Source organism: Neophocaena asiaeorientalis, unplaced genomic scaffold (genome assembly GCF_003031525.2).
Source record: "Neophocaena asiaeorientalis asiaeorientalis breed wild unplaced genomic scaffold, Neophocaena_asiaeorientalis_V1.1 scaffold268, whole genome shotgun sequence".
Classification (NCBI taxonomy): Eukaryota; Metazoa; Chordata; class Mammalia; order Artiodactyla; family Phocoenidae; genus Neophocaena; species Neophocaena asiaeorientalis.
The window spans coordinates 5,269,669-5,282,548 of NW_020173979.1; the positions used below are offsets into that span (position 1 = coordinate 5,269,669).

Genomic DNA, 12,880 nt, shown 5'->3' on the forward strand with positions numbered 1-12,880 from the left:
AAATAAAAGAAGAGGAGAATAAAATCTACTTCTCCCCTTTCCCCAACCTCTGTCTACCCCTGTTTCCCAGGAACAAATCAAAAGGTGGATCGTCTTGTAAAGAACGTAAACTTTTAGTCCAGAATGATGTCTTTTTCTCAATGCAGTGAGCTGTAGATTCTCTAGTTTGACCCCTGCGGGTGGGAATGGGGGCACTGAGGCAACGTGGAGAGGAGCTCGGGGCGGGGGGGAGCAGGGTCATGAATTTATTTTCTTTAGTGAAGGAGGAATACAATCAAGCATTTTGTATTCAGAATGTTGTGCAATATTTTGGAACGGAATATTGGTGTGTTTAGAGATTTAGTTTAAAAACAAAACAAAAAGATTGATCAAATCTGTACAGTTTATATTGTTCCAGATTTTTTTAAGTTTGTATTAAAAGCATGATAGATAATAACAAAAAAACAAACCAAAAAAAGAAGGGCCAGGGGCAGGGCTTGCCCCTGTACATAAGGGAATGAGGAGAAGTTTGAATAAAGCTCTAAAAGAGGCGAGTGGGTGAGCAAGCAGTTGTCTGGGAAAGGGTGCAAAGGCCCTGCCCTGGGAACCTGAGCCACAGCAAGGAGGCCTGTGAGGCTGGCACACAGTGAGAGAGGAGTAGGAGGAGGTGAAGTCAGGAGACGAGGGTCTCCACCGCATTTATGTGAAGGCTGATGGAGATAATGAGTGAAATGCACTTCGCAGGACATCATAACCGTGGGCACTCGCTATGTGACAGGCACTGTGCCACATGCCTGATGTCCGTGAGCTCTGCACAACCACCCTGCAAGGGTTGTTCCGTACTTGCCTGTTTTACACACAAGGAAACTGAGCTTTGGGCAGATTATTGAATCTGCCCAAGGTCATAAACCTTCGTAACTGGTAGTGATAGGATGCAAAGGCAGAATTCAAACCCAAGTAGCCTAGCTCCAGAGACAGTGCCTTTACCCCCTGAGCTGACTGACTCGCAAGCAAAAGAGGTGGATGAGTGTGGCGAAGGAGAAGCGTGTGATGGCAGAGCAGCCCCAGGAGAGGGATAACATGGAGAAGGAGGGGGAAGCAAGAACTAAGCAGGTCTGTTACAAGAGCAGAAGGCATGAGGCCAAAGAAAAGACAGGCAGAGCAAGCAGGGAACAGAGGGAGAGCTGGGTACACAGCTGCTTGGCCACAGGGGCCTGACCACACACACACAGGGGAAGTGGGAGCCACAGACAAAAGCAGGGCCCGTGCAGTGGGCCAGCAGCAGACCCAGGTGAATTCACGGAGCCATAAAAATTCCCTACATTGAGGTCCTCTAAATGCACAGACACCTGGTAAAGGTGTCCCATCCTCCTAAAAAATAGAGAGCAAGAAATGTTTTGTATAGCATGAACAGTAAGCCAGATTGCGAGCATGAATCAAGACACTAAAACTTTCTCTTTCTAATCTGAGTTTTTAAAACAAGTACCCTTTCTGTCTCTCCTAGGTGAAAACATGACAACCGCTAACAGATTTATTTTGCTCACGGAATAAATATCAGACACTACATGGAAGCTCTGTACATGTAATCTCATTTCATCAACAAAACACTAAAAGCTGGTTTATCCTCATTTATGGGTGGGGAAACAGGCTCAGAGAGGTTAGGTCACTCACTAAGCCAGGTGCTGACAGGGACAGGAAGTGTCCAGTGTGAGCACTGACCATCACTGAGCCAACACTGCCCAGTACAGTGTGAACATAACCATGCCCCACACTATCCCCTATACTCCAGCCTACGGCAGCACCAAGATTTACAAGGAACACAGACAAGCAGGAGCAAACGCTATTATTGCAGAACAGAGCTCTGGATCTTCTCTCATTCGGGAAGTCATCCTTACAGAAGCTCTGCAGTCTCATTACTATGTTCCTGGCCAGCAGGAAGGGCAGCTCTTCCTGGAGTGTCCACCACGTGGACCAGGGAAGCATGGACTACCAGAGACTCTGAGTAATTCCACAGGCTCAGAAACCTTGGGGATCAGCTCAGCTGGTTGTCTGAGGTCCAGGATAAAAGGCACTGCAAGGGGGTTTATAAAGAAACTCAATGCCTAGAACATAATCACTTCGGCTCCTTCTGAATGTTCCTCACTACGCTCTATACCTCCCAGGGCCTCAGTCAATCTAGAAAAGCCCAGTGGATACTGGTCATATTTATGGCCACTCAGCATCTTTTGGACTCACTTCCTACAATTTAGAATTCCCCATATTTTGAATCCTGCCTCCCTATGGCAGAAGCTCAAACCTGCTCTGCCAGCTTCCATTGCAACTATGGCACCGGTATGTGCCCAGAGACACCTGTACAGACTTTGACTCAGGAGCTACTGACATAAGAAGAGGGGACAGGAAAATCATCTTCTTTGGCTATGTGACAAAATGAATGATTCTTACAAAAATTCCAATCCCGTACAAAATAAATGCACAGAAATCTCTTGAATTTCTACACACTAATGACGAAAAATCTGAAAGAGAAATTAAGGAAACACTCCCATTTACCTGTAACAAAAAGAATAAAATACCTAGGAATAAACTGACCTAAGGAGACAAAAGACTTGTACGCAGAAAATTATAAGACCCTGATGAAAGAAATTAAAGATGATACAAACAGATGGAGAGATATACCATGTTCTTGGATTGGAAGAATTAACATTGTGAAAATGACTATACTACCCAAAGCAATCTACAGATTCAATGCAATCGCTATCAAACAACCAATGGGGCTTCCCTGGTGGCACAGTGGTTGAGAGTCCCCCTGCCGATGCAGGGGACATGGCTTTGTGCCCCGGTCCGGGAAGATCCCACATGCCGCGGAGCAGCTAGGCCTGTGAGCCATGGCCGCTGAGCCTGCGTGTCCGGAGCCTGTGCTCCGCAACGAGAGAGGCCACAACAGTGAGAGGCCCGCGTACTGCAAAAAAGAAAACCAACAACCACCAATGGCATTTTTCACAGAACTAGAACAAAAAAATTCACAATTTGTATGGAAACACAAAAGACCCTGAATAGCCAAAGCAATCTTGAAGAAGAAAAACGGAGCTGGAAGAATCAGGCTCCCTGGCTTCAAACTATACTACAAAGATACAGTAACCAAGACAGCATGGTACTGGCACAAAAACAGAAAGATAGATCAATGGAACAGGATAGAAAGCCCAGAGATAAACCCACGCACATATGGTCACCTTATCTTTGATAAAGGAGGCAAGAGTATACAGTGGAGAAAAGACAGCCTCTTCAATAAGTGGTGCTGGGAAAACTGGACAGATACATGGAAAAGAATGAAATTAGAACACTCCCTAACACCATACACAAAAATAAACTCAAAATGGATTAAAGACCTAAATGTAAGGCCAGACACTATCAAACTCTTAGAGGAAAACATAGGCAGAACACTCTATGACATAAATCACAGCAAGATCCTTTTTGACCCACCTCCTAGAGAAAGGGAAATAGAGACAAAACTAAACAAATAGGACCTAATGAAACTTAAAAGCTTTTGCACAGCAAAGGAAACCATAAACAAGACGAAAAGACAACTCTCAGAATGGGAGAAAATATCTGTAAATGAGGCAACTGACAAAGGATTAATCTCCAAAATTTACAAGCAGCTCATGCAGCTCAATATCAAAAAATCAAACAACCCAATCCAAAAATGGGCAGAAGGCCTAAATAGACATTTCTCCAAAGAAGATATACAGATTGCCAACAAACACATGAAAGGATGTTCACCATCACTAATCATTACAGAAATGCAAATCAAAACTACAATGAGGTATCACCTCACACCAGTGAGAATAGGCTTCATCAGAAAAATCTAGAAACAATAAATGCTGGAGAGGGTGTGGAGAAAAGGGAACCCTCTTGCACTATTGGTGCGAATGTAAATTGATACAGCCACTATGGAGAGCAGTATGGAGGTTCCTTAAAACACTAAAAATAGAACTACCATATGACCCAGCAATCCCACTACTGGGCATATACCCTGAGAAAACCATAATTCAAAAAGAGTCATGTACCACAACGTTCACTGCAGCCCTATTTACAGTAGCCAGGACGTGGAAGCAACCTAAGTGTCCATCAACAGATGAATGGATAAAGAAGATGTGGCACAGATATACAATGGAATATTACTCAGCCATAAAAAGAAACAAAACTGAGTTATTTGTAGTGAGGTGGATGGACCTAGAGTCTGTCATACAGAGTGAAGTAAGTCAGAAAGAGGAAAACAAATACCGTATGCTAACACATATATATGGAATCTAAAGAAAAAAAATGGTTCTGAAGAACCTAGGGGCAGAACAAGAATAAAGATGCAGACGTAGAGAATGGACTTGAGGACACAGGGATGGGGAAGGGTAAGCTGGGACGAAGTGAGACAGTGGCATGGACATATATACACTACCAAATGTAAAACAGATAGCTAGCGGGAAGCAGCCGCATAGCACAGGGAGATCAGCTCGGTGCTCTGTGACCACCTAGAGGGGTGGGATAGGGAGGGTGGGATGGAGATGCAAGAGGGAGGGGATATGGGGATACATGTATACGTATAGCTGATTCACTTGGTTATACGGCAGAAACTAGCACACCACTGTAAAGCAATCATACTCTAATAAAGATGTTAAAAAAAAAAAGTTCCAATCCTTCTCAACAAGTTTTCTTCCTCTCTTACCCAAGTGTATCTTGCATATTGATACAGGAAAATCCCTAGCCCTTGTAAACGTTCATGTGCAGCATGCCCAAAGTAAAAAATGGCAAGGAACAATTAATGGGAGCTGGATCAGCTGTAACTATGCACACCAGGAAAGACAAAGGAACAACAGGAAACGGAAACACAATACCAGACACAGTAAGCTCCCGAAGCAATAACTATGTTACAATTTCCCACCAGCTGGCTTAGAAATCTCAAAGCACTGAAACACCTATCTTCCATTCCCAAGTAAAATTCCCTTCTAGTTTGGGGAAATACTACCATCACTTCCCAATGTCCCTGAGGCTCCACTGAAGAGAACCCATTGTGAAAGATTCTAGAATGAACAAGACCTACTACCTTCCCTCGGCATGAGGTCCTAGACACTCCTTGCAGGTCAGCCTATATTTCTGATCATGACAAAGGATTCAAGATTATGTCTGGATTACCTTCGAGACATCTCCTCTGACCAAATGGCTTCTCCTAGCCCCCAGAATGCACTTCATCCAACAAGCGTTCTTGAGTGTCAGTGATGTTCTATATATGCTATGCTGGGAGCACATAAGAGAATAACAGATTATCCCACTCCTTAAGAAGCCAAAACTCACTTAGAGTTCCAGCAGCACTGAATTTATACTGAATGAAGAGCTGGGGGCACTGCAAAATGACATGCCCTCAGGTAGAAAAGAAGAAAGCAGATGTGCAAATGCTCTCTGTTTCAGTGGAGGAAAGAGATGAAGACTAAGAGAGGTAAGACAAGGAGGAAGGAAGGAAGGAAGGAAAGGAAGAGAGGGAGGGAGGGAGGGAGGAAGGAAGGAAAGAAATAAGGAATGGGGGGAGGGAGGGAAGAGAAATAAATTAAAAGGACAAACTGAGGCATAAGATATGATACATGGAAAAGATATTTTCTTGTAGATCTGAAGTTCTCGCTTGGAGATGGGATAAGATATCATTGCCTAATCTGGAATTACAACGTTTGAATCCTTGAACCTCTCCAAGAGTTCTACTCTTAGGAAGACCCATAATTGTCTCTTACTGGTTTTTAAATAATTCAAATATTCTTTCAAGTTCAGGAATACCCCTAAGACTTCAATACACAGTCTCTGCCTTGACTATGTGACAAAAGAGAGGAATCGAAACAGATATTTCACTTTTAGAATAGCCTAAGTGACATATGTTTTGTGACATGGTTCAAGACACTCATCTCTTTCTATTCATCAACTGAAATATCAAAGAATTCTCCTACAAAGGAGAATCTCAAATAATTACCCATTTCAGCTGCCTTTGAGTATGAAGCTTTCATAACTCATCCAATGTCTTGATCAGAATGATTATTTACAGACTTCTACTTTTTTTTGAGAAACCATCCCTTCAAGTAAACAAGTTCATACCATAAGTTGCTGACCTGACCCATGGCTCCAGAGGTGAACATGTGACCATAAGTACACAATCTGCATATTCATTCTCCTGGTCACACTGTTTAAGACCTTAGTACATGACTCAAGATAGCTCTTGGCATAGGATTTTGGTCGAACAACAGGGAACCTAGCGTTGCTTAAGCTAGTAGAATATGAATCTGAGTTTCCCAGTGGCTTCCCCTTGGAAAACTTGCCTCAGAAGGCAGCCAACAAAAGGAAAGCAGAGCCAAGATCTAGAGAGACAGAGACCGTCCGAATGACACTAAGCATCTGGACCCAGCCGTACCGAAGGCCAAGTACCCCTAAGATTTTTCAATAATGGGAAATAAAATAAAGTTCTATTTCCCCGAGTCAGCTTGAGTTGCACGCTCTTCCTTTGCACCGATAAGAATCCAGACAATACATTTCCTGTATGCTTCTTCTTATTTCCCATCACACACAACCAACCTGGTCACACACACAACCAATTCCCTGCCTAACTCTGTCTTGTAGCCAGGAGACACATAAATTGTTATTTTGCAGGTTGCATTGGAATGACTCCACCTCTAAAGCCTTTTAAACGGGTAGCTAACCTCTGTGATGCTGACCATCGAATATCAAATCTCTTAGGTGCTCTAACATGTCAGCTCACTTTTTGGCCACTAGGATTTCACGGGCAGGCGGATCAGCTGCAAATACCCGCTCATCTGTCATGTGCATCCTCCTAGAACCAAATAAATGTCAAATTCTCTGAGATCTGCTTCCCTGTCCCCATGGAATATAGATTCCTGGAAGGTTTTCACCGTATCTCAAATCAAATGAAGAATGTTAGATGAAATGCAGAAGAGCCTCAAATCACAAATCATAGTCACTGGAGGAGACATAACTCTTCAACATATGAAGATTTCTTCTTTTTTTCCCCCAACTGAACTTGGAACAATTATTACCTATTCATAACTCTCTAACTTGGATGTTTAAGCTGTTTTTGATCAGCAGCTGGTTACAGTTTTGTAAAAGAGCTTCTCCAATGGCACAAATACTGCTGTACCCCAGAGGAATTGCAGAGTTAATCAATCACTTACATAGCTAGTACTCACTGTGAAAATAACGTCCTTGACCGAACAATGAACTTGAAAACATATTCCAAAGCTTTCAGCGTTCTTAAAATTGGCTCGCATTGCTCTCCTCTGCTGGAGGTGTCCAAGTACTTCTTCAGCACCATCATCAATTTCCTGAATAAGGGATTATATTTTCAAAATACATCTCTTTTCAGCCCACAGCATGGTAATTAGTTTGTTTACTAAATTATAAGGCATTCAATCAAAGGTTAGAGGTGATGGTATAGCCAAGCTCACTTAGTCATTTACATCCTAAAAATAACTCTGCCTAAAAATACATGTTTAATACAGGGAGTGAGTATTTCCTGTCCATAAACAGCCAGCAAAGGAAAAAGTAGTGAGAAAAACATCTTTTGACTCTGGGAAAACTAGTCACAGTGAGGATGTGAGGGGGGATGGTGGTGGTGATAATGTTCTTTTCAGCTTTTTCTTCCCACAGAAAATGTTCCTGTAATATCATGGAACTCCGTTGCCTGGAAACTTACCATGTTTCTTTATTACCAAGCAGGGTGGACTTCGAACTACTTGGCCTGCTTTTCCAGGTCCCTTCAAAAACGGGCCTCCACCAACTTTTCCAGCATCATCTCTGATCTCTAACCCTCAGTTCTCTACACACAAGCTGTACTGAGCTACTTGTCATATGCACTTCCTTCTCTCTAGCCTTTGAATCCCAGTGTGTATCACAAGTAGCTGTTCAATAAATGATAGCTGACTGACTGACTAAATGAATGAACGAATGAGCAAACACTTCCATGTACTTCTGCCACCATAAAATATTCGTACCAACCTATGAGTTTGCATATTTTTATTTAATCCAAATGACACAGCCAGATTGGGTTTTGTCAAAAAAGGCAGAACTCACACAGGCTGGTGACAAAAAGAAACTACTCAAATTTTTGTGACCTAGGCATCCTGGCAGGGCAAGCAGGAAGTACACAGTTACTTACTTGTAAGCTAGGGTAGCACTGAAATGCTGTTGAATGTAAGCCTCCAGAACGGTGTTGAAATGCTGGAATTTCCGGTCAGCAATGAGTCCTATTATGTAGATCTTGAGGAAGAAGCAAGGAATCAGTGGGTTTTGTGGGCAGACCCAGGACAGGAAGCTGTATTCACATGGCATAACTGAATCCCTATCAAATTCTTTTGCCCAGGAATTAGGTCACTAATATAGCTTCAGTCCTTTTCATTAAGGTAGTACCTCTCCTCAAAAGTATTTCACGAAGTATGCTACAGGGTTTCACGGTCAGATAAGCTTGAGAAATCTCAAGTTATCAAAACCTTAGACTGCCTTCTTTATTGCAGGCCTTATCAGAGTCTTCCATATGCTTATGTGCATTGTAAATCTCCAAGAGAGTCACGCAATGGTCAACACTTTCCTAAGTTCTTTAATCAAAGGATCTGTCAGGAAGCATTTTTCCTTAGACACAGCTTTCTAGGAGGCCCTCTTGGGAAGCACTGGATTAAGTCACAGTTGTCTCCAAGTAAAGCTCTTTAAAAACGTAAATGTCACTGACACAAAGGGTTGACACATTCATACTTTATTGGTCACTGATACCTTAATGCAGATTTTTTGTTTGTTTATTTTGACATGACATTGAGAAGATGTGAGTTGGGACCACAAGAGGAAGAACAGACCATTTCGAAAGGTGGAAAGGAGACAGATCTGCCTGGTGTACCACCCACTCTAAAATGTTCCAGGGTGGGCAGGAGGAGTGTAACAACTGCTGAGCTGGAGACTGAGCAGGAAGAAGGTAAAAAAAAAAAGAGTTAGGAAACATTTTGGGTGCTTTACAACCTGGCCAAGGACTCACTCCCCGCATTCATGGAAACCCAAAGCGACTATTCACGGTATCCAGCTTCATGTACCTTCGACCAGGGCCAATCCACCATCAGCACTTAAACACTCCCCTTTTAATCACCCTGCCCATGCTTTCAAATGAACTCGAAGCAAACGAAGGGAAACAGCAACTCGTTCATTGGTCTGGTTGCCAAATGTTACAATGCCTCAAAAAAATTCATGAAAAGGGCCATGTGGGCCATAAGTTCTCTGTGTTCTCACAGTGAGACACACGTTAATGCCTAATGTCACTAAACACTGGCCCCCTCTCTCTTACCAAAGCATCAAAGACGAGGATGTCATACTCATTACTTTGAGAATGTTCCATCATGATGTTGAAGAGGGCATCCAGAGTATCCTGGAGAAACTGGGCAAAATAATGAAGGTCTTGTAAGAAAGAGTGTAGGTGACCCGGCAGTCCCACTCATCAGTGTTTACCCAAGAGAATGAGGGCACACATCCACCATGTGCCATGTTCAGGAGGGCCAGGTACTTTACTCACAAGAGCCAGAAGTTGGAGCAACCCAGTTGTCCATCTTCAGCAGAGTGGATAATTATAGGGTGGCATTTTCACATTATAGAACACTCCACAGCAATAAAAAAAAGAGCAAGCTACTTCAACGTGGAATGACGAATATAACTCTTGTGAGCATTGTGCAGGGTAAGATAAGTCAGACACAGAAATGTCTATTCATTATCACTCTCTTTTTATGAAATTCAAGAACAGGCAAAAACCCCATCTATAATGATGGTGGTCAGCTTAGTGGTTACTCCTGAATAGGTCACTGGCGGAGAAGGGGTAAGAGGGAACCTACTGCAATGCTAAAAATGTTCTGTACCTTGACCTAGGTGGTGGGTACACAGTTGTGCACATGTGTAGAAATACACTGAACTGTACTCTTAAGATACGTGCTCCGTACATATGTTACCATATGTAGAGTATACGTCAATAATAATTTTTTTCTAAAAACAAGAAAAATGAATGCAAAAGGGAGACAACAGAATGCCCTTTCAGATGACTTTTCCAGGCTGCCAAAGGTGACAGGCCTTATTAAAGGATGTCTGGGGAATTTCCCTGCCATTGTTGAAGCAGGTAGGTGGGTCAACAGTGCACAGTTAAAGCATTGATCTGGAAATCTGACCATTGCTTCTCCATGTATGGGCAATTAACTAAAATTTGATACCCCTCCCTCCTAAGAGATGGGTCAATATTTCCTATAGTCGAAACACAGAGCTACTACCTAAAGATGTTCAATCTCAGAGTTTCTAGCTGTACCAGGTTCCCAATGGAAACAAGATCACCAGGACCTCTGGGAAACACTTGTCCCAATTCATAGTGCTGGAGAGACAGCTGCTTTCATTAGATTTGCACTTCAGACACTATATTCTCCACCACCATGTGGACACAACAATATATCTGACATTTACATCATTTTCTGCTTGTTTCACCTAAATTGTGAGCGCTGATGCCTTTCCTTTTCTCATGTTTAATACATAACATTCTCGAAGCAGCAGAAACCAAGAATACTTTTTATTTCTAACAGCAACATGTAGATAATACTAACAGATCATACTACCATAGCAACTTACAACAACAAAAATAAATAATAGTTACTATTTGTTGAACTTTGTACATTTCCGTAAGCATTAGTTCAATTATTGTGCCTTATGTGTAAGAGACTTGTGGAGTGATTTTTAAATGTGTTCATCTTGAATGCTCACAACCCTGCAAAATATGTCATATTGATAATATTATCACATAAAGTTGGCAAGCAGTTGAACTGGGATCTACACCAAAGTTGATCTATTTTCAGAGACTAAGCACAACCATACTTTTCTCCTGTTCAAGATTCAGCATCACTGAACCATATCATCCCCCAGATTTACCAAGAAAGGCTTCTAATGCTGACTTCAGACACTGTATCCCATTGTCAGAAGCAAAGTTGTCCTATCTCCCTCAGCACTTCATCTCTCCCCTGAAGCCACCCATGATTTAAAGCTCTGTCACAGGTGGATGAATACAGGCAAAATGAAGCCCCACTGACCTTTACTACTTCTTCTCCATCGACAATCTTCAATTTTTCTAAATTCTCCTGTAGCAGTTGTGGCTTCATACGCCACTTCAGCAAACCCAGCAAACCCACTAAAATAAGAGCCCAGACAAGCAGAGTTACTATTACTGGCCTGAACGTCTGTATCAGGACCTCCCCTGGCCTGCCCACACATAAACACACACACACACACACACACACACACACACACACACTCACTCACTCACACACACAGCTATCAATGTTTCCGATACCATTCTGGGTGAGCTTTGTGGAGCACACCAGCGTAGAAATGGAGAATACATCCCGGGAGCTGACAGAGAGACCCCCAACACTGCTGGAGCTTCGACTCAAGGTAGCCCCCTTGTTTTCCACATGGTGTCGGTAAGAAGGAAGAGTCAGGTAAGCACTGGCATCCTCCATCTTCTTGCTGTCCCCCTGGAAACAACACCTTGGTTACTTCCCCAAGCCAAGGGTATGCACCCAATGCTACACAGAGTTTGCAGTGGCCAGATTACACACTGTAGGTAGAGAGGATCAGAAAGAGTGAGGGACATCATAAGAGGAGCAGTGAACATCAGCTGGTAAGGTAAGGCTGTTTTCCCACAAAATAGGCGAGAACCCAAGGTTACGTTAATGGGAAAGGGGTTGATCAACCACCTGAAGGCTCTGTGGACTTCATTAATGGCACAGAGGGAACTGAAGATTCCCAAACAGGATATTTTAATTCATTCTAAGTTTTATAAGATCTTAACACAAACAAGCCCACCAGCAGGATAAGGAATCGGCTTAAAGAAGAAGTTAACAGCAAAGGCACTAGATTCTGAAAGTGATGGTATTTAGACCCTCTTCTCCCATTCACATGCCTGTGTCATTTTGGACACATTCCTTGGTCTCTCTGTATCTCGTTCTTCTCAGAATTAAACTGAGAATTAATCATATTACCTACTTCTAGAAATCTGGAGCAGACTAGATGGCATAATGCATATAGAACACTTAGTAAACTGACAGACACATAAGTCCCTTGGCATGCTGAAATGAATGACTAGAGGTAGCATTACAGCAGTCAACGTTTACTGAGCCCTTACTCTGCACTAGATGCTACACTAAGTGCTTTGTATGCCTTAGTTCATGTCACTTAAGCTTCACAACAGTTCTTACTGTTGTGTATACTGTTATCATCTCCAGTTTACAGATGAGGAAACTGAGGCTTAAGGAGGGTGACTAAATTGGAAACTGACTGCAACTGGGACTCTGCCCTCAATGAGTTCACAATCTTTTAAACAAAGAACTACCTTGACGCGTCAAAAATGAGAAAACAGAGCCTGTACGGAAGGAAAGGGGGTGTTTTGGAAAAGCCAAAGCGACTCAGAGAAGAGTACCCTGTTATGAAGCTTTGATGAGGCTGTGTTTGCCATGCAGACCACAGGCAAAAGGGCAACTCCAACCTCCAATGTTGAGAAAGTCAAGGGCAAGGGTTTGATCCCTGTGCTGACCACTTAGGCTTTGCCCTGTTTCACAGCCATACCCTTTGCCTCCAGCCAGGGGCTAGCTAGAGACGTGCCACTGTCACAGGAGTGGTGTGGGAAAGCATGCATGTAAGATCAGGAAAATACTTCCCCACTTCTAGAGAACAGTGCAAGTCTCATGACGTAAAAATAACAGCAGCTGCCATCTATACTCTTTTACGTGGTCCTTTTGCGTGGGTCATCTTATGGTCATAAACATGGCCATCACCACTTAAGGAAAAGGAAACTGAGACTCAG

The 12,880-nt window shown here is 42.8% G+C and overlaps 1 protein-coding gene across 1 annotated transcript in view; it reads right to left on the reverse strand.

Moving 5' to 3' along the window:
• DOCK2 (dedicator of cytokinesis 2) overlaps positions 1-12,880 on the reverse strand; it is a 408,357-nt gene that overhangs the window by 329,090 nt on the left and 66,387 nt on the right. The window contains exons 18-22 of the mRNA XM_024753337.1: positions 11,369-11,552; positions 11,109-11,206; positions 9,341-9,430; positions 8,174-8,274; positions 7,206-7,340 (exon numbers count right to left, since the gene is read on the reverse strand). Of these exons, the coding sequence (XP_024609105.1) occupies positions 7,206-7,340; positions 8,174-8,274; positions 9,341-9,430; positions 11,109-11,206; positions 11,369-11,552 (608 nt within the window). The remainder of the gene's footprint in view (positions 1-7,205; positions 7,341-8,173; positions 8,275-9,340; positions 9,431-11,108; positions 11,207-11,368; positions 11,553-12,880) is intronic.